The 21,013-nt window shown below is 35.4% G+C and overlaps 1 protein-coding gene across 2 annotated transcripts in view; it reads left to right on the top strand.

Moving 5' to 3' along the window:
* Nucleotides 1-21,013, top strand: part of LAMA2 (laminin subunit alpha 2) — a 623,525-nt gene that overhangs the window by 443,020 nt on the left and 159,492 nt on the right. For both annotated transcript variants that reach the window (XM_068551053.1, XM_068551052.1), the window contains exons 30-31: nt 11,580-11,704; nt 17,980-18,066. In XM_068551053.1, coding sequence (XP_068407154.1) covers nt 11,580-11,704; nt 17,980-18,066 — 212 coding nt within the window. The remainder of the gene's footprint in view (nt 1-11,579; nt 11,705-17,979; nt 18,067-21,013) is intronic.

Below are 21,013 nucleotides of genomic sequence, written 5' to 3'. Positions count from 1 at the left end.
GTGTGAAACAGAACGTGGGGACAAAAATACATTTACCATATTATGCATTTTTTAAAGTAATTAAAAAGTTATAACTGGAAGAACCACTGCTCATGTCAAGAAATAGTATATTATTATCAACAGCATCGTAGTCAAATACCAGACAACACAACGATTTATTTAAAAATCACATGAGGGATTTTTTCTGATTATAAATAAAAATAAGCTCTTTGTAAGAAATTTGGAAATCATAGAAAAGTGTTAAGGAAAAAAAAGTCACCCAAAATTCAACGTAAGATAAACATTTAATATTTTATGTGTTTCCCACCAATTTTATGTATGTGTTTATAAAGAAGATTTATATAACACCGTAGGTGTAGTTTTATGTTCTACATTTTAAAAAATGTACATATCATGAGCATATTATGTTGTTAAATAGTCTCTAAAATCTTTACAATCTTTGATTTGATATCCCATAATTTAACCATTTCTTTAAAAAATTTGACTGCTCTTATTTTTTTGTTGTTATTGTGTTCCTGCTAACACCCTACTCTGTCACCCTTGGAACAATCAGGACTGTGGAGAAATTCAGGTTCCCTGTGTCACCACTTAGGGTCCCCAGACTCTAGTCCCCATGCAACTCTGGGTGTCTCCTCTGCTGAACTCATTTCTCACCTCTCCTCATCTTCTGAAACTCTTTCATGGAGCCTTGTGGAACTCATGACCAGACATCAGCAAAATCCCCTACGTAATCTCCCTCTTCTTTTGAGGTCCTCTTTATTTACTCAAACTGAGACCTGGTTTCCCAACACACTACTCCCCTGGCAGTGCTCTCAAGTGGAAGCCACTGTTTTTTCTCACACTCTTCATTCCCCTGAGCCTGAGGGTGGCGCAGTGGCCCTGCTCCTCATTGCCACTTTCAGGTCATCCTTGTTTTCTCTTCTGTAACAACACCTAGCTTTGAATCTCAGGTCTCCATCCATTTGCCCACTACACCTGCTTGTTGAAGCTATTTACTAACCCTCAGGTCACCCACCTCATTCCTTGAAGATTTTTCCTTTGTATCATTGCCATCCACTCTAGCACCACTCTTATCATAATTCCTGGTGATTTTGATGCCCATAAAATGGACTCTTCCCATGTCTTGTCCTCACTCCATGAGCCTGTCTGAGAACTTGTCATTACCAGGAACTGAGTGCCTCTATAGTCTCAATGTCAACTATCCTCTCCTTTGACCACCGTTTCTTTTCTTTCCAGTTCACTTCTTCTTAGTACTTCAATGTCAACATTTTGTCTCATCATCGACGCTCACATCTTTATCATTCCTTATGTTTCTCATGCCCTCACTTTCTTAACCAGCTTAATATTCATGACCCTTTTTTTTTTGGCTGCATTGGATCTTCGTTGCTGTGCCCAGACTTTCTCTAGTTGCGGCGAGTGCAGGCTTCTCATTGCAGTGGCTTCTCTCATTGCAGAGCACGGGCTCCAGGCGCGTGGGCTTCAGTAGTTGCAGCACACAGGCTCAGTAGTTGCGGCTTGTGGGCTCTAGAGCACAGGCTCAGTAGTTGTGGCGCACGGGCTTAGTTGCTCTGTGTCATGTGGGATCTTCCTGGACCAGGGATCGAACCCATGTCCCCTGCATTGGCAGGCAGATTCTTAAGCACTGCACCACCAGGGAAGTCCCATGACCCTTCTTTAATATCACTGCTTTGTAATGTTCATTTCTCTTATTACCACTCCTTTACTTATGTTTACTCAGTGAATTCCAACTCCGGTTAAATCCTACTCCTCCAATACCTATGCCTTCTAATCTGAATGCGGCTGTGGAAAATAGTCGACTCTGCTGACTAGTCTCACCGTATGTTCACTATCACTCACTTCAAAGGGAACCTTTGTGCTGCTCTTCCATCATGCCATGTTTCTCCAGTCCAGTGCCTCTCTCACATTCCTGCGTGATAATTTCATACCTTCTCATCCCTCTTCAAATCCCAAACCCTTCCAGACCCATTTCCATCCTTACTTTCAGTTGATGGCCTTGTTTCTTCTTATTTCACTAAGAAGTTAAAAACAATCAGAAGAGAACTAACCCAAGCTCCCACTAACACATGCACCTACCTTTCTGCATCTGTGTGCAATTACTCTGGTTTTTCCACCAATTTGGATGAACTGTTCTTGTTTGTAGAAAAGACCAACTCTGCCACCTATGCTCTAGATCCCAGCCCGCCCTCCCACTTAAGGACATCACTCTGGCCATGCCTATTCTCCCCTCCCTTCTGAATCACTTTTTGGTACTTCTTCTATCTTAAAAAACATAAACAAACAAACAAATAAATAAATCTCTCTTGACTCCACTTCCCCTCTTGATTTTTACCACTTCATTCCTCTCCTTTCACATAGAGAAGAGTTTATACTCTTGTCTACAATTTCTCTCCTACCATTCTCCCTTGAACTACTAAAATCAGGCTTTTCCTCCACCACTGTATGCATACCAACTACTAGTGTTCAGCTCTTCGTTGTACTTGATTTATCAGCAGCATTTGCTCCTCTGAATCAGCCATTCCTCTCGAAGCTTTTGTTCAGTTATCTTTTCTGGACATGATATTCTAGGGTTTTTCAAGCTAGATGGCTGCTCCTTCTCAGTCCTCTTTGCTGTTTTCTCCTCATTACCTGAAATCAATATACTGGTATTCCTAGGATTCAATCCTTGGAGCAATTTGCTTGTCTGACTACACTCATTCTCATGGAGACCTCACCCAGGCAATGACTTTCAATATCTATACTGAGATCTCACAATATTTACCATTATTTCTGATTAAATTTTAGAGCCAACTCTTTAATCTTTCCAGAATTTATTATAATGTGGGGAGATAATTTTTCCTCAATATGTTACTTTAAAGAAACATTTATTTGTTAATATTTCCTTTTCTCCTTGACACATCATGGTATCTGAATATATACACATTTGTTTTGTTCATTTTAAGATATGTTTAAAGGATCATCTATTCTTTTCTGCTTACCTTTTATTTCCTATTATAATGTTCTGATTACCTTCATTTTATAGTACATTATAAATTCTGGTAAAGCAAGACCCTTTACTACTCTTCCTAATTTTCTTAACTTGATGTACTTATATATTCTTCCAAATGACATTTTGATTCACTATTTTAATCTCTTCCCAAAAAAACATTACTGGAATTTTTATTGAAAATGCATTAAACCTGTTTGTAAAGAATTGCTATCTTTACACTATTCAGCTATCCTCCCTAAACCCAGGAATGACACTCTTCTCTATTCAAACATTTTATGTCTCACAGTTTTTAATATTATCCGTATGGGCTATGCATTTGTTATGTTAAAATTATTGCCATTTATCTTACATTTTCTTTTTAATGGTGAGCATTACATTTTTTTCTTTCAGTGTATTTATTATCTGGTCATTACTGGTAAATATTGACAAAATATATTTTTTACATGTGTTTGATATCCAGCCACTTTTTTTCTAGTTCTAGAAGTTTCTTGCTTGATTCTTTCAGTTATTTTTACATTTACAACAGTAATATTTGCAATAACTATAATTGTGTCTTCCTTGCCAGAGCTATATCTAGTATAATAATTTCATTTTTTGCATTGATTAAGTCTCCCAAAAAATGTTAAATAGGAGGGTAGTCAGCTTCCTGTCTTATTCCTGATTTTAATACAAAAGCCTCAGGTCTTTCACCACAAAGTATGATGCTGGTGATTAGTTTAAGGTAAATATTTTTTATCGTGTTAAGAAAACTTCTTTTTATTCCTGACTTCTTAAAGATATCTTCTTTCAATCAAGACAGAATATGGAAATTTATCATATGCTTATTTGTGAGGACTGGAGTGGAGGTGAAGGTCTTACCCATCCTTGAATTCTTGAAATAATCATGATTTGGTTTAAGTGTAGCATTTTTTTCACCAATCTACTGGCTTGTAAAATTGAATAGATAATTTCAAGGAGGTGGTTAACTTATGCATTCTTAAGTGAGAATTAAATGCATTTTTCTTTCTTATGCAGTCATTGCTGGAATTTTTAATAGTAATGTCACTCCATATGAATAATTTAGAAGCATTCACAAAATATACAGTTTAATTTCATTTTTATTTAGGATAAAAAGTTGCTGTCATTATATTGTCCTGTTTTGACCAATAGGCTGTTGTATCTATTTTTGTGCCTTAAGGATCCTTATTAGGGGTCTATTTTCTGAGATATCCCTAGATGAAGTAAAAAATAAATACATAGGTGCATCAGACATGCACAGCTGGTATAAATTGCTGTGCTCTGAATTTTTATATTTTCCTTCAGGGAACTTATAACTTCTGAATTTAGACAACTTTGTTTATCTTTGAAACAGCCCCATGAGGCAAATAGAAAATAGCTATTATTACTCCGATGCTATAACTGACGCAACTGAAGCATACTGATTTCTTTACTATTTGTACTGTGTTTCCCAGTTTAATATCATATCCACTACACAGTGCAATGCCCTCTATGTCGGTATAGTGGTTATAAGCATGACTCTGGTCAGACTGCCTTGATTCAAATCCTGGCTTCATCCCTTTTGGGCTGTGTGGGCCTAGTCAATTTATTTAGCCTCAGTGGTGTCTTAATTTCCTCATTTATAAAATGAGGATAAGAATAGTACCTACTCATAGAGTTTTTCTATGGATTCAGTGAAATACTAGATAAAAGGCTTAGAACATTAATTAGCACATGATAAGCTCTATAGTAGAAGTGATAGCTATGATGATTGATGATGATAAAGATGATCATTACCATACGTGTTGGCCACTATTTATAGTCTAAGAACCAATCAGATGATAAATAATCAAAAATTAATGTAAAAACCACTGTTATATCCAGCGCTATACTAGATTTTCTCACTTTTTTTTTCTTTTTTCTTTATTCCTTTCTTCAAAAATAAGGGGTAGAGAAGAAACAAAACTATAGAAAACTTCACAGGCTAGGCATTTCAACTGTTAAATAAAACCCACATCATTTTGTAACTCTTCTCTTCATAATTCCTCATGACACTTACAAGAGAGCTGTTGCTTCTTTGTAGGTGCTAATAAATCCTACACATAGTCATGTTATTACCAATAGCTCAGTGACCATTACCCCTTAAGGAAAATTTTCTTCAGAATGGAGGAGTAAAACCTACATGATATTGAACCCCAAGCCAGAAGGGGGAGAAGAGGTAGGTGAATTAATACTAATCAGAACACACACACACACACACACACACACATACACAATCACATAGATAGATAGAGTTTTCAGAGTTTATATAACACACACATCTATGCCTATATTTATTTATAAACATATATATTCTCATTTAATTATCACTATAGCTCTATAGTCAATATTATTTCTCCTATATTTTACGTGGGAAAATTGAAGTCCCAGCTAGTGCAAATAACTTCTCAAGACTAAATAGTTTGTGAAAATATTATTTTCACTCTATCACAATTCTTATTTTAAAATGAAAAGGATAAAATAAATCTCTATCATTGGTCTGCCCTGTTGTCTGTAACACTGTCAATATCTGTGGTTAATCAATTAGCTATATCCTCAGTAAATAATCTCATAACTGTAATCTACTGTATTTAAGGTGTTTTATAAACCTTATCTTATTTAATCTATCTGACCTCTTACCAAGATAGGAATTATTAGCATTTCATTATAACTGAAAATTAATCCTAAAAAAATTTAACTTACAGAGCCTTGGCTAAAAAGCATTAGACTCGGGTTTCAAATCCACTGCAGAATGGTACCTGGAGATTGTGAGAGAGAGTAATCACACTTTTAGCTGATTAAATGAGTTTGATTTGAAGGTCCAGGTGAATTATACCCTAGAATACTGATAGAATCTGCAGTGTGATTAAGAGCCATCTATGAAAAATATTTGAAAAATCATGAAAATATGAAATTTGTCACAGGATGGAAAGCAGTGAAATGTCATTCCAGGTTTTATAAAGGAAAGTATTGTAGAATATAAGAAACAGATTGATTTCAATCTCCAGTGAAGCATAAGCAGTGCTTATTAGGAATCAGAATAGGTTCCCTCAAAATAAAACATATCAAACTAATTGCTAGAGTTACTATGTATATAATATCTGAGAATCTAGGTCCCTGAATCTCAGTATAATTTCAAATTCATCAGACAGTGTGATAAATCATATGTCAAATTTAGTAAAAATGGTAACAGCTACCATGTGTCCAACCTTATATATGTACCAGAACCAGGGCTTGCCACTGTAGATAGATCTTTTCTCATTTATTCTCAGAGCAAATTTATGAGACAGACAGGATTATTCCTTCTAATACAGTTGATGAACTGATGCTGAGAGAATTTATATAATTTGCTTAAGTCATAAGCCTATAAGGGTTAGATCTATGGTTCAAACTCTGGTTTGTTTAAATAGGCATTTGATAGAATGTTTCATTATATCCTCACAAACATGGTTGAAAATATGGGCCAAGTGGTAATCAGTTAACAGAAGTTAGAAGTTGCTGAACAGCATGACCTCGAATAAGTTCTAGAGATGTCTCCAATGATGAGGCATAGGGTTTGTGCTTGACCCTGTCATGTTCAAAATCTTTATCAGTGATTTGCATGAGATCTATCAAATATTCAGATGACGTAAAGCTAGAAGTTTTACCTACTGTGTTGAATGGTGGTCAAGAATCAAAAAGAGCCTGGCAGGTGGAACTATGAGCTACAATTAACGAGATGAAATTAATAGAATAGGTTTTGAACTTAGGTAGGCTCACTTGTTTATTCATTCTTGAGGCATTTGTTAATAAGTATTTCCAAAGTTCAGGCACTGTGGTGGGTGCTGGGAGAATAATGATGAGGAATGTGTGAACTTTGCCCTCTAGGAGTTTATATTCTAGTGTTTAAGAGAAAGAACAAAAGAAATGACACATAGTAGCAACTTCTGTGAAATAGGAGTTCTTACTTGACTACAGATTCATTTGTACAAGATCAAGATCAAGGAGGGAAGTACGTTAAATATATTTGCAAAATTAATAATCTCTATTTTAAGAGAAATTCTGAGTAACCAGAGTTGTTAGCTATTTAGCTTGGGAAAAAAAGGTATTTAGATTGAAAAAAGATTTAGGAAATAATAGTGTTCTTTAGATATTTGAGGACTTTCCCCAGGAAATGGGAATTAGACTTAATCTGCATAGCTTCAGAAGGCAGAATTTGGATCACTGACTAAAAATTAGAGTGAAACAAGTTTTCATTTAGCATAAGGAAAAACTTTATAGCTTGTAGTTATACAAGATGAAAAGGGCTGACTTATAAGAATCCGTGCATTTAATAATACGTCAAGGAATGTGTAGAGGCATCCCTATAAGGAAAGAAGGTTAAGTAACTTCTCACCTTAGTTTTAAGATACCAAATATAAATATAATATCCATTTGATCTAGTGGAAAGAATATATACCACCAGTTTTCCCATGTACAAAAAACAAAAACAAAAACAAATGCCATATATTCTAATCTACTATTGAAAAGATAGTAGCACATATTAATCTCGAGATCATTAAACTTCTCATTAGGCATCTAAAAATATAAAAATTTTTCCTAAAGATTAATTTCTATACAAGGAAATATTATGTCCACTATTTCAGAGCAGACAGGAAAGTCATACGAAAGGTCGATGTCAAAAAGTTTCAAAAATAGCATCTTGATTTATGTGCTGTGTTTGTGGACCTAACAGGGACATTTGATTCCGTTAACCAAGTTTAGTATGTCAGCAACCCTGTGAAAGATTGACTGTCCAAAGAAAGTTAAAATATTTGCTTTCTCTGTGAAGAAATTATACAGAGTTGTAGGTATAAAAGAGGCAAACCATATTTTTCAATCTCTGTATTTTTAGTAATGATTAGCATTATTTTGTTTTGATTCAGTTATCGATGTTATAGGAGGTTACATAAAATAACTCATGCAGTTAGTTTTTTTACAAAGGCAAAAGCTGACAATTATTGTTCTAGATTCCATGTATTTTGGGGCACATGTTCATTTCTATAACTATAAAGTATGTTCTTAAAACACTCCCCAGTTGACACTTATTCATCATTTGGCACCTTGCTGAATGATTTGAGACTGCAATTCATAGATAATTATTTTATCTTGGAACCATTATCACTCACCATGCTACTGTTAAATATGGAATGGCTATTTTATTGCTAAAATACAGTGGTTCCTTTGGATGATTGACTGAGAGAGGATTATGGTACTTAAATCAATATCCAAATACGACAAACCCTCTTTCCCTGCTAACCACCTTTCTGCAAAGTCATCAGACTTGAAGCTTGGCCTTTTTCATCTTAAGAAGCCTGACCAGTTTCCTGTATAATACCTAGAACATGCATTCATTTATTCAGTCGTTCAGAATAGTCATTGAATGTCAACATATTTCAGTCACTGTGTTGAGCTAGACGGAGCATTTAGCCCAGACTTGGGGCATCAGGGAATGTTTATTAGAGAAAACAACAGTGAAAATGAGAGCTGAATGAATAGGTGTTAGCCAGGTAAGAGGAGGAAAAACATTCCAGAACAAGGGATTTGCATACGAAAAGTCCTAGAGGTAAGAGAGAGCACTGCATAATTTGAGAATTCCAGATGGTCGCATACGGGTTTAGCATAGAGTGCAAAGTTTGCAGTGGCTAGACAGAAGGCTGGAGGGGTAAACAGAAGCCAGATTATAAAGGTCTTCCTTGCCATGCCAGAGAGATGATAGTGACCACAAATGAAATGGGAAATGCAGGAGTATTAGTAGGTTTTAAAAGAGATGAGCTTGATTTTTGACATCTCAAATTCAAATGCTTTTGCATTATGCAATAAGACCCAGCTAAGAAGCAATTAGAAACATAAGTCTGGAACTCATTAGAGATAGATATCTAGGCAGAATATATAAAATTTAGAGTTTGGGGTACATAGAAGATAGCTGAAGTTCTAGTAATGGTTAAAATCACCAAGGTAGAAAATGTAGGAAAGAAAAGAGATAAGAGCCAAAATTAGAATCAAGGACCCCAATCTTACTCAACAGAAAGGGGAAGAAGAATCCATGAAGGAGGGTTAGAAAGAGTAGCCATAGAGGTAGGAAAACGATCAACATACTGTACTATTAAAGAACCCATAGGAAGAGAAAATTTCAAAGAAAGAGTGGCCAGGAATATCAGCTGCTGCAGATAATTCATATATCATGAAGAGTGATTATTGTCAGTAAATTTTGATTTAGCAACAAAGATCTTATGCATGAGTCTGGACTTATCTTTCAATGGTGAAATCAGAAGCCTGTTTGGGGGAGGGGAAGAGATAAGTTAGGAGTCTGGAATTAACATGTACACACTACTATATATAAAACAGATAAATAACAAGGACCTACTGTATAGCACAGGGAACTATACTCAATATCTTGTAACAACCTATAATGGAAAAGAATATATATATACATTTATATATATATATATATATATATATAGAGAGAGAGAGAGAGAGAGAGAGAGCCTGTTTAAAGAATGAAGAGGTGAAAGGGAGATGAGGATGTAGAGACCAGCAATGTAAACAATGCTTTTAGAAAGCCTATGAAACATAGGATGGAAGTTGTCCAGAAACCCCAGAAATTTTTTTAAGATAAGAAAAGCTTGACCAACCTCAACTGTCAATGGAAATAAGCCATCAAAGAAGGAGAAAATGCAGGTGCTGGAGGAAATGGGAGACAGGAGGGCCTTCTTCCTAAACCAGAGTTTAGGAAGAGAGCAGCTTTAGACAGAGAACAACACACCACTTCTTGTGAACAGAACTAAATGTCGAAGGGATGGAAAGTAATGCAGACAAGACGGTGTGTTGTTTGGCAGGAAGCTAAGGGAACACCCAATGAGGGCTTCCTTTTCCCTGAAAATAGAGGGCTAACATCTGCTGAGAGTGAGGTGGGGAATTAGAAGATTTGAAATTTGCATCCTATCATATAGAAAACTGGATCCATTTAAGAGTGAATTATAAAATCTATCTGTAAGTAACACAATGTATTTTCAAATATAGCACCAAAGAATGAAAAAAAAAAAACCCACAGTATTCTAAAATTCATTGTAATAATGGCATGGTTTCTCCCCCAGAGAGTAACATAAACATAAAAAGAGTCGGAGGAAGAGACTTCAGTTATTGTTTGTGGTGAATGACCACACATACCATACCAAACACTGGCCATTAGACGACACATGAAAAATAAATATGTTCTGCTAGATTAATTGAATAAAGCAAAGAGCCCAGCATATGGGAAATTTACTGTAGAGCCCACAGGTGGCTATGTGGTTCCAGCTGAGCTGATCAGGAGATGGGTTCACTAGCATATATATACACTTATTTTGTTACTGACATTTTTGCTTCCTGTAGAGCCCACAGGTGGCTATGTGGTTCCAGCTGAGCTGATCAGGAGATGGGTTCACTAGCATATATATACATTTATTTTGTTACTGACATTTTTGCTTCTTAACCTTTTAAAAAATACTATTTATAAGAAATTACCCTTCTGACCATTCCAAATGCAGTTTTATAAAATCAAGCTAAAATCCAACTCTAAATTCCTTCTATTTCTTCCTTTTTCTCAACTCCTAAAGTCAACTGTCCCATTTCCACTAAATTCCACATTTCTTATTTGCCATGTTTCTTATTTGCCATTTTTAAAAATTTTTCCAAAAGTGGAAATAAATTCTTATAGGTTAGAATATTATTTTACCTTTTCCCTCATTTGATTCCTCCCGGTGCCTTTCTCAGTACCTGGCTTGTAGCTCTTCCTAAGTCCGTATTGCATGAGTAATTGCTAAATATATTGTTAAATAAAATTCCACTTTATGAGAATTTTAATTTCAAAACTGTTTACACAATATTCTGAAACTGTTCTCATTTTCTTATAGAAGTGTCTTAAAGCATATTACCCAAGTGCCTCTTACTATGCAAACATAAAAAGAAAATATTGACTTGAGATCCCTGGTTTTAGGTTGGGTCCTCTCTATCTATAAAGAATGATCAACATTTGGCAAGAATTAGATGAATAACATTCTTAATGTGGTAACTAGGCTGACTTTTTTTTTTTTTTTTGCTATTTCTGCCTCTTAAAATATTTATGTTTTCCACCTTGGTTTGGTTTCAAAAAGCCCACTGATGGGTATGCACCAAGACCCCAGGACTTTTAGCACTTTTTTAACACCTTGTAGAGAAGAAACATAAATAGCCAGATGATACAATAAATTTTAGAAACTTGTGAAGTCTATTCCCCAGATTAGAGTAAGAGAAAAATTAATGCAGAGATTGATGTAGGGAAAAGAGAACAGAAACTCTTGTCAGTATAGCTACAACAGCCCAGTATTCATTTCTCAAATCAGAGAGCTTCTTTAAAAATATGTATCAATATGTTTAAGAACTGAGTTCTCTCTCAATGATGTGTGTGTGCACATGCGGATGTGTGTTCACAGGAGCACACAAACTCGTAGGTGGGGAGCTGTATGATAAATTACACTCCTTCATTAATTTAAAAACAAACATCCCTCTTCCTTTACAGAATTGTCAACATCACACTGCTGGTGACTTCTGTGAACGATGTGTTCTTGGATATTATGGCATTGTCAAGGGATTGCCAGATGACTGTCAGCAATGTGCTTGCCCTCTGATTTCTTCCAGCAACAAGTAAGATTGTGAAATATTACCATGTTTCCCAATCAGTAACACCATCTGTGTAGCACATGGGCTTTCTATGACTTGGCTATTCTTTTCATGTAGACAAAAATCTCAATTTAAGATAGATTTTTTAAACAACATAAAAACATGACAAAAGTGAGCACATAATACTCTATGGTTCATTTTTCTTTTAAAACTCTGTCCGAAGTAAATAATGCCTATTAATTAAAATGTAAATACCAATATTAACTTATATTTATGAAATGAATAATATATGTACAAATGTGCATAATTTTATAAATTTTTAGAAAGGTCTAGTGTTTGCATATAGTTCTGCCATAAATTCAGCTATGAAGGATTGTTTGATGCATATTATATAAATTTTGTAGCTGTTTCCATTCATTTTATGTGTTTAATTCATGATTGGTAAAGAATTATCAAGGAAATAATTGAAAAATAATGTTATTAAAGCAGGGTGACTTATTGTTATGCTCCAGAGTAAGTCAGTATCTCCCAGAATCACAACCCCCTTTCTGTTAAGATAGTCTGAGCTTGGTACCATGGAAACACAGCCATAAGGGGAAACAAACGCTGGCATATTTTATTTTAGTGCTGTCAGAACATTCTGCACTGTTTATGTATTGATGAAAACCCCTAGGTGTTTTCACTTACCTTTTTGCTAAGGCTATCTATACTTTCTGCTAAGTGATTTATCGACATCAATCTCTACATTGTAGGGCATGTTTTTCTCTAAGAATTTGCTTTTGAAAAGAATGTAGGGCACTTTGTTCAGAATTAGAATCCTGGACACCTTATCTTCAGTGTATAAGAAGCACAAAGCAACTCAGATGAAGAGCTATTTCCACCTATACTCACTAAGTTTCTTTTTCTATCTCTGGCTTTGTTTACATTTTGAAAACATTTTCACGTAATTGTCTCCCTTTCCTCTGTAAGCACCTCTTTTTGGTTGAACAGAGTCACAAGTTTTGCATAGGGTCTCAAATGTAAATTTTTAGTTAAGTGGGATATTGATGAGGATAAAATACATGATCTTATTGTTCATCCAAGCACCAAGTGGTAGGTGTATGAAAAATATCATTTTCCTTTCCCTAATCTACCTCTGATGACCAGGTTTTGAACAAGAGAATGCTGTTTATGTTTATTAAAATGTAAATGATCTGGATTAGAAAAATTCAATAATTAATTGATAATTTCCTGTTGGGCGGACTATAGCAAAAGCTCCAGGAGATATAAAAAAGAAGCACAACATCTCTTGGAGAGGCTCATAGTAAAATGGGTGTCTTCAGAGAGGTCAACTGAGATATAAAGAGAATTCAAAGGCACAAAGTACCACAGTTGACTGTGGAAACTTTAAGAACATATTTAAAGAAGTAAGAGTATTTATAATAAATTTTAGATATATTTAAATTATTAAATTTACAGTGGATTGAAGGGTTTTTACTGGTAGAGATAGTAGAAAATTTAAGGAGCAGAAGCTTAGCAGCAGAAAACACAAGTCATGTTTAAGAACTGTTAAGAGTTTGGAGCATGGGTTCAAATAGAATTTCATAATTACAAAGGAAAATGAATGAGAGAATGGAGACCATACTATAGAAATCCGTGAATACCAGTCTAAGAAATTGCTATGTAATTTTCTATGTAATGAGGAAACACTACAAATCTTTATTAAAAAAAAAGATTAATGTGATGAGAGCCACACTTTAGGAAGACTATTATGATGGAATTGAGTATAATGAATTGAAACAGGAAAATAAGAAAAGCAAAGAGACTGATTAAAAAGCTATTGCACTAGCTTAGGCAAAAGATAATTAGAACCTGAAAGTAGGTAATAGCAACAAGAATAGAGACAAGGGGATGGATGTGAGAAAATTGTTGAATGCAGCTCTACAGGGTTGATAACTAATTAGATATGACAGGTTTAGGCAAAGCAGGATTTGAAGCCAGGGATTTGGAGCCAGGTTGACCCCTAAAATGGTGGGGTCATTAACTGAAATAGAAACCAGGAGAGAGCTGCTATAGAAGAAAGACAACTTACGTTTCAAATAAGTTAAATTGATATGAAAGGTCTCTCTGAATGGAAATATGCAAATAGCCACAAGAAATTAAAACCTGAAAATTGGGAGGGCAGATGAAGGAAGAGATACGTTAGTAAATGAATTATAGATAAGATTCCCCAGGGTCATGTTACTCAGCGGGAGCACATGGAAAGAAGGAAAGACAAGACTACATACACTAGAGAAGTCAGAAGAGAAAGAAGACCCAAGACAAGAGCTGTGAGGGAGGCAACGGAACTGAGGCCACACTGCCACTGACACAGTGAGAGAAAGGAGCAGCAACGAATGAGCATTGGATGCTGCTCTCCCAAGGGAGACTAAGTACATACAGTGGCAATTAACTGTGCAGGTCCCTGATGGATTTTGACAATCAATAGTGGAAGCAGACATTAAGTCACATGGGTGTGAGCATACAGCTCTAAGAAATTTGAAGAAGGGAAAGAAAGAGTACTACCTTGATTGATTAGCAGGATCAACAAAAAAGTGTTTTCATATTTGTTTCATTTTTGTTTTATATGATTTATGTAATTTAAGTATATTTTTATGCAAAGGACAATGTAAGAATCAAGTATGAAATCAAAGTGGCTAGTTCAATGGCTTTCAAACTTTATTGATTGCAACCACTTTAAGAAAACCTTTTTTTAATCATAAGCTAGAACACAAAAAATGTGTGTGTGGATATCTATCTATCTGGCTAGCTAGCTAGCTATACATATATAATATATACTGTAACTTTTATTCAATTTTATTTTCTTGCATTATTAGAAGAAACTTTAGTCAAAACCCAGTAAAGTGATTTCATGACCCCCTAAGGTCATCACATAAAGTTTGGAACATTAATTAACAAAGTAAAGACCTATGTATGATGAGAAGAGAAGCACTTCTCCCTGAGATAAAAAAAAAAGATCCTGAAACATAGATGAAGGAGGCTGAGATATCCCTCTTCATAGATGGGGGATGGTAAGTGGTTACTAACTCACCCACATATTAGTTCAAGTCTCCAATATCTCTTACCAAAACAAATACAATAAACTTTTAACCATTGTGACAGTACAGCGTTGCTCACATACCCTCAAGGGTTTTCCACTGCCTACCAAGGAAAGCTCAGATATTTTAGCAGAGTATTAGAAACCCTCTGCAATCGGACCCCTCTTTCCAGGCTCAATGCCCTCTCCTCCCTTCTACAATGAGGCCAAGTTTGAGTTTTTCGGAGTTTTTTTCCTCCAAATGTGTTCAGCAGTTTCTGCCAGACAGAGAAAGAAAAAGCTGCATGGTTTCACTTATGGGTGTAATCTAAAAACGAACAAACTCATGGAAACAGTGTACAGCGGTCGTTGCCAGGGAGCAGGGAACGGGAGAGATTTGGAGAGGGTGGTAAAAGGGTGCAAACTTTCAGTTATAAAATGAATAAGGTCTAAGGATCTAATATATAACATAGTGACCACAGTTGATAATACATTATTGTATAATGGATACTTACTAGGAGAGTAGAACTTGTGAATTCTCACACACAAAAAAGGTAAATATATGAAGTGATAGATGTGTTAATTATCTAGATGGTGGGAATCCTTTCACATCATACACGTATATCAAATCATCACGTGTACACTTTAAATATATTACAATTTTATTTGCCAGTTATACTTTAATAAAGCTGAAAAAACACAAATAGATACATAATGTAGTATCAGATAGTGAAAGTGCCACCAGGAAAAAATAGGGCAGCCTCAGTGAATTTGGAGTGAATGGGGTACCCTTTTAGATAGGGTGCTTGATGAAGATCTTCACAAACACAAACAGATGAGGCTTGTTCAGAGCCTTGAATGAAGTAATGGAGAGAGTCACCTGACTATCTGGAGGAAGAGCAGCCCAGCCAGAGGAAAAAGTAAGTGCACTGGCCTGGAGACAGGCCACGCGTAGTAGACAGCAAGGATCCAGGGCAGCTGGAGCAGAGTGAATGGGGACAGGGGAAGGGTGACAGGAGGTGGAGTCAGGGAAGCTCCAGTGAGTAACTAAATGTCCTGAAGGCTAAAAATCTGCCAATGGCAAGAGGTGGCTTAGAACAGGATAATGCAATGAATTAATTATGGTAACACCAGCAGCATTTGCAGATAGAATACCTGTGGAATGTGAGAGAAGGGCGACAAAGATGACTCTGTGGTTTATGGCAGAGCAAATGGAAGCAAAGTAAGCAAAGTATGGCCATTGACAGAGCCAGGGAAAATGATAGAATGGTTAGCGGTATTTTTTGGAGGACGGGAGCTCAGTTTTAGATCTGTTAGGATAGATGCAATATTTAGAGCCTTTTAATACTGAATGAGATCATTTAGGGGAGAAAGGACAGGACAGGATAGGAGAAACCTGAAGACTGAACTGTGAAGCATATTAAGAGGTCAAGGACATGATGTAGATCCAGCAAAGGAGACTGAAAAGGAACAATCAGTGAACTGGGATAAGGGGGTGGGATCCCGGAAGCCAATTCATTTCAGTAGACTCCACAGGGGATGACACAGAGTAGCAGACTCTAAATCTCAGAAATTCTGTTGAAGCAACCTTGGAATTAACAAATCTAAGGGAATGTAAAAGATGGCCTTCAAGAGGAAAAACAGTCAGATTTCTGAGTGGTCCTGCAGACAGTATGAAAATTGAGAGGAGATGAGGAATTTGGGAGCGTAAAGAATAAACTCTAACCTCAAGTAAGGTGTAACTCCTACTTCCTCTTTCATAAATCCTTATATGTGATGTAAGGAAAAATTTTAGTCCACCGTAATGTCATAATTCAAAAAAGTTTATATCTACTATCCAAGGAGAATTACAACATTCCTGCATAGTAATTGAGACAGATATGTTACTATAAAGGAATATAATTTAGTTATGTTGGCTCTGTAGAATTTCACTTGAATGTCTAAAAATCTGTTTCCAAGTGCCTATATATGTATATGAGTTTGTGTGTGCATGTGTGTGTGTGCGCACGCAGATGAACTCAGCATCAAGCTGAGTTAAAAGAGCTAGAAGCTTGCAAGAATGTGTCAATTATGTATTTGTGGGTCTATTTTTGTGAAGGCAAAAAAAATAATTTGTTGAATAATGAGGTTGTGAGTAGTTGATCAATTTGTTCACATATTTTGCAAAGGTTAGAGTTTATTACTTATTCATGTACTATTGATTGAATGCATCAGAAGGCAATTGAAATAGTGTCCTAATGGCACCTGACCAATAGGAGTTGCAGCTCTGGTCTATATACTTTATTGCTTTTTCAGCGTCAACTGCTTTTGCAGACCAACAAAAAGGAAAAGGGTGTTTGCAGCATTACCATTTTGCAACAAATACATGTGTCTTTTCTTCCTAAATTTCCAGTGCACCATGCATTTTGTCCAGTGGGAATGAAGCACTACTTGTATTTGAGAGAAGTTTGTAACAATACAAAACTATGTTTTAGCATAGTTTAGTTTTCAAGTCTTGTCTAGTATTTCTTTTGTGGGGTAAGGTGATCAAGAGTCCTGGAGCAAGGCTGACTGGCCGTGGTCTAGCAGTGTTGTAGTGAAAACAGGGCATATTATATGAGACCTACTTACTAGAAGAGATTATAAAATTGTCAGAAAATCGTATTCATTTTCAAGATTTCCATTCTTCTTTCCTCACGCTAGATCACATTATTTTGTGCTTAAAGTAAAATGTGGTTTGAAATCTGTATATAAATTAGAAAAGGCACTCTTTTATTTTAAGTGAAACATCTATTCACACATCATGCATTGAAATGCCAGTGGCAATTTGGGCTTTTTAGAAAAAAAATTATATAGCTTTTATGTCCCCATTTTTTTAACCCAAAAGATATTCAATAATACTTATTCTACCATCTGACATATATGCAGGAATTCTCATCGTGTTTTTCTTTTGATTCATGAAAAATGGTACACTTTTTCTGGGTGTTTAATATTTTCCTGGTTGTCGCATAATTATTAAAATTTCAAAGTTTTAACATGGTCGGTGAGATGCATTGTTAATTCATCAAAAAACAACCATCTTTATTTGTTGACTATTATTAGTAGTACTTAGTTGTGATAGCCTACCCTTGAATAGAAACTTATAAATATGCCATTTCTAACCATCAAAAAATAGTTCCAATCATCTAGTTAACAGATAGAATTACTTAAATTTATAAAATAAGTAAGTCAAAAGATTTTTTGCAATCTTTCTTTTCTGATTCAGTTTCAGCCCTTCTTGTGTCACGGAAGGCCTGGATGATTACCGCTGCACAGCTTGCCCACGAGAATACGAAGGCCAGTACTGCGAACGGTAGGAACAATCATGATACATGGAGAGCAGTGATATGCATAGAGCTCATATAATAAAAGATCATAGTAGAAAAGTATTCATTATTTTTATGTCATTATTTTCATATTCTCTAGTAGCTTATATGCTTTCAAAAGTATTTTTATGTCTTTAGACTTTATGCAAAGAAAGTTGTTTACTTCCATCTATTTCAACTTTTTCTAAGATTCCAAATTATTTCACAATTATCTAATTTATATTTTAGCATATATATATGTATATACTCCAACATAGATTAGAGAGGGAGAGAGAGACAGAGGGAGGGAGCATTTACAAGAACAAATAAATCAATTTCCAAAAGCTTATCTGTAGTTAACAGTAATAAAAAGCTGGCCACACATAATTCTCATTTTAATTCGCTGGAAATTGTTGGCTAGCACTAACTGCATGCACATCGCTGTTCTGAGCACTCTGGCACTACATCAGCAAGTATACACATAATTCAGAATATAAATGGTATCAGGAATTCTTAATTAAAACAACCAAACATTAAAGTGTTATTTGGTTCTCCTTTTCAACACGCAAACAATAGTATTTAAATGCCTCCTCTCACCATATTTTTTACAAATTCTGATAATGCTTGTATGTAGTTATTAAATTGAATGCTAACATGTAATACAAATGGTAAGTTAAGAAACAGAATTCCAGACTGACTGTCTAGGAAGGTTGTAATTTATATTTTTCTGGATGCATATTTTCTGTAAGATCAGTATCTTGGATACTCAAGCTTATCACCACCATTTTTAGTAGGTTTTTATTCTTTCTAAGGTAACAGAGAGCAACTGATATTAACTATTAACATTAAACACACATGATAATTTTAGTATAATTGATAACAGTATAAAGTTCTATAAAGACCCATGGACATAGCTGAGCTCCACAAACTTTGCTGGGTCTCATTTTTCTCACTTATAACATCAGAATAGCTGATACTCTACCTACTTTCCACTGACATTACGAAGATCAGGTAAATAGAGGATACCCTGCAAATAGAGGAGTACCTACATAGAAGTCTCCTCTCCCATAGGAGAGGCAAAAAAGCCTGAGAATTTCCCCCCCACGCCTTCCTCCAGTGGCCCAGACCTAATGGCTCGCTAGTGTGGGAGTACAAAAGTCCAGCTCCCTTGCCCGAAAGCTGAACAGATGTTGAGATGTTATTTATGCTCCAGAGCTTTCCATAGACTTAGGCTAAGACTGGGACCTCACCTGGAATCACACCATCGCCTGGATCCTTTCTTTTCCATTTCCTGCTTCACCCACTCCTTTGCTGGATTCTTCTAGGAGCACTTCCTTAAATCACGAATCTCTTTGCAAATATAAACCAATATTAATTTTATCATCATCAATTTAAGAATCTTCTTTTAATATAACCAGCAATGGTTGTGTTAATAATGGAAATAAATAGGTAACTAAATAATTAAACATGTTTTATAAATTCCAATTCTGTTTTGATAAGTTTGCAAAATATATTTCTAAATAATTCTGTATGTGGTAACTTTAAACACAATATCCACTGCTTGCATATATATATATAAAACAGTACATTCACAATTTCCATGCCAACAGAGATTTGTAACAATTAGGTAACTAAAAGCAGTATGAAATCCAAAAACATTTCCGTTTGTTGTGGAGATATATACATCATTTGAATATGTATATTTTAATGTCAGCCAGTGTGCTTTAGTGTTCATGCTTAGGCTAATATTCATTTCATGCCCTTGTAAACACCAGTAGGATGACGACTAAAACATCCCTGGACGCCAAGGGGATTAGCTGCCATAATTTATGAAAAAATGTTTGATACTATAGCTACATTTGTAAATTGGAGTTTCTACTATCTATAAAAGCGTATATATAGAAAAGACTGGAAGGGTACACTGAAATGACAATTATTGGCATAAGGCAGAGTGATTATAGAAAAATTACTTTTTTAATATCCATAAATGTTTAATCAGTAAGAGGTGACAGTTTATGTAGCATAGAGATGAGCAGGGTCATACACTATCAAATGGGAATGGCTTGAATTGTTTTTGCGGTTCTCAAATGTTGTTACAGCTCCACATTCATCATCTCTAACATATAAATGATCAGGTTATAGTTTCCTGAAAAATTGCTTTTATTCAGCTAAATTAATCCAAAGGTCTTGCTTAAATTTTTATTGTAACCTTCCAAATAAATTTGTTTCACTTCTGAGAGCTTCTTAAATCATTTAAATCACCTTATGACCTGCCCAAACTCATCAGCTCAGGTCTAAAACTGCTTAAATGTCTTGAGTGTCGCTGTATTGTAGAACCCCCTACCCATGCTTTGTCTTCATTACTCTTGTAAAACTCTTTGAACATTTAATCATTCTGAACCTGCTTAGAATTGAATTCTTTCACCTGAAAATGTTAAGAAACAATTTTTAATAGTACATAGGAAATAAAATATTAAAACCATAAATGTATGAAAACCTAATGTTACAGGTAATTTTCTTCTTGCTTTGCTTTTTCTAACCAACACGGGATGAACTAACTTTCACAATCAGCCTGCAAATTTCTACAATCCCAGGCCACTAAAGATGGTCCAGGATTATTTGGCTAGTGTTTACAACTTTTGGCTTCAATCTCCTATTGTCTCTCAGCTTCCTCCCATATTTTCCTCTTGAACAAAAATTCTTACTGTTGATTATATTTAGGCTGACTATGTGTATAATTTATTTTCCAATCCAGGATACTCTAGGGAAAGACAGAATATGTTTTTAATACTTAAGCCAGGACAACAGGCAAACTGGGACCATTCTGGGTAAACCAGAGCATATGGTTTTGCCAGCATCTTGTAAAGTTATCAGACTTCCAGTAACGTAACCGACAGTGGTATATACTTAGATGAATGGTTGCACAGACGGGTAGAAGAGAGTGGATGGCAATTT

The sequence above is a fragment of the Eschrichtius robustus genome, chromosome 9 (genome assembly GCF_028021215.1).
Source record: "Eschrichtius robustus isolate mEscRob2 chromosome 9, mEscRob2.pri, whole genome shotgun sequence".
Classification (NCBI taxonomy): Eukaryota; Metazoa; Chordata; class Mammalia; order Artiodactyla; family Eschrichtiidae; genus Eschrichtius; species Eschrichtius robustus.
Note: the sequence above shows the minus strand (reverse complement) of the source record. Positions and strands in the feature narration are given on the sequence as shown.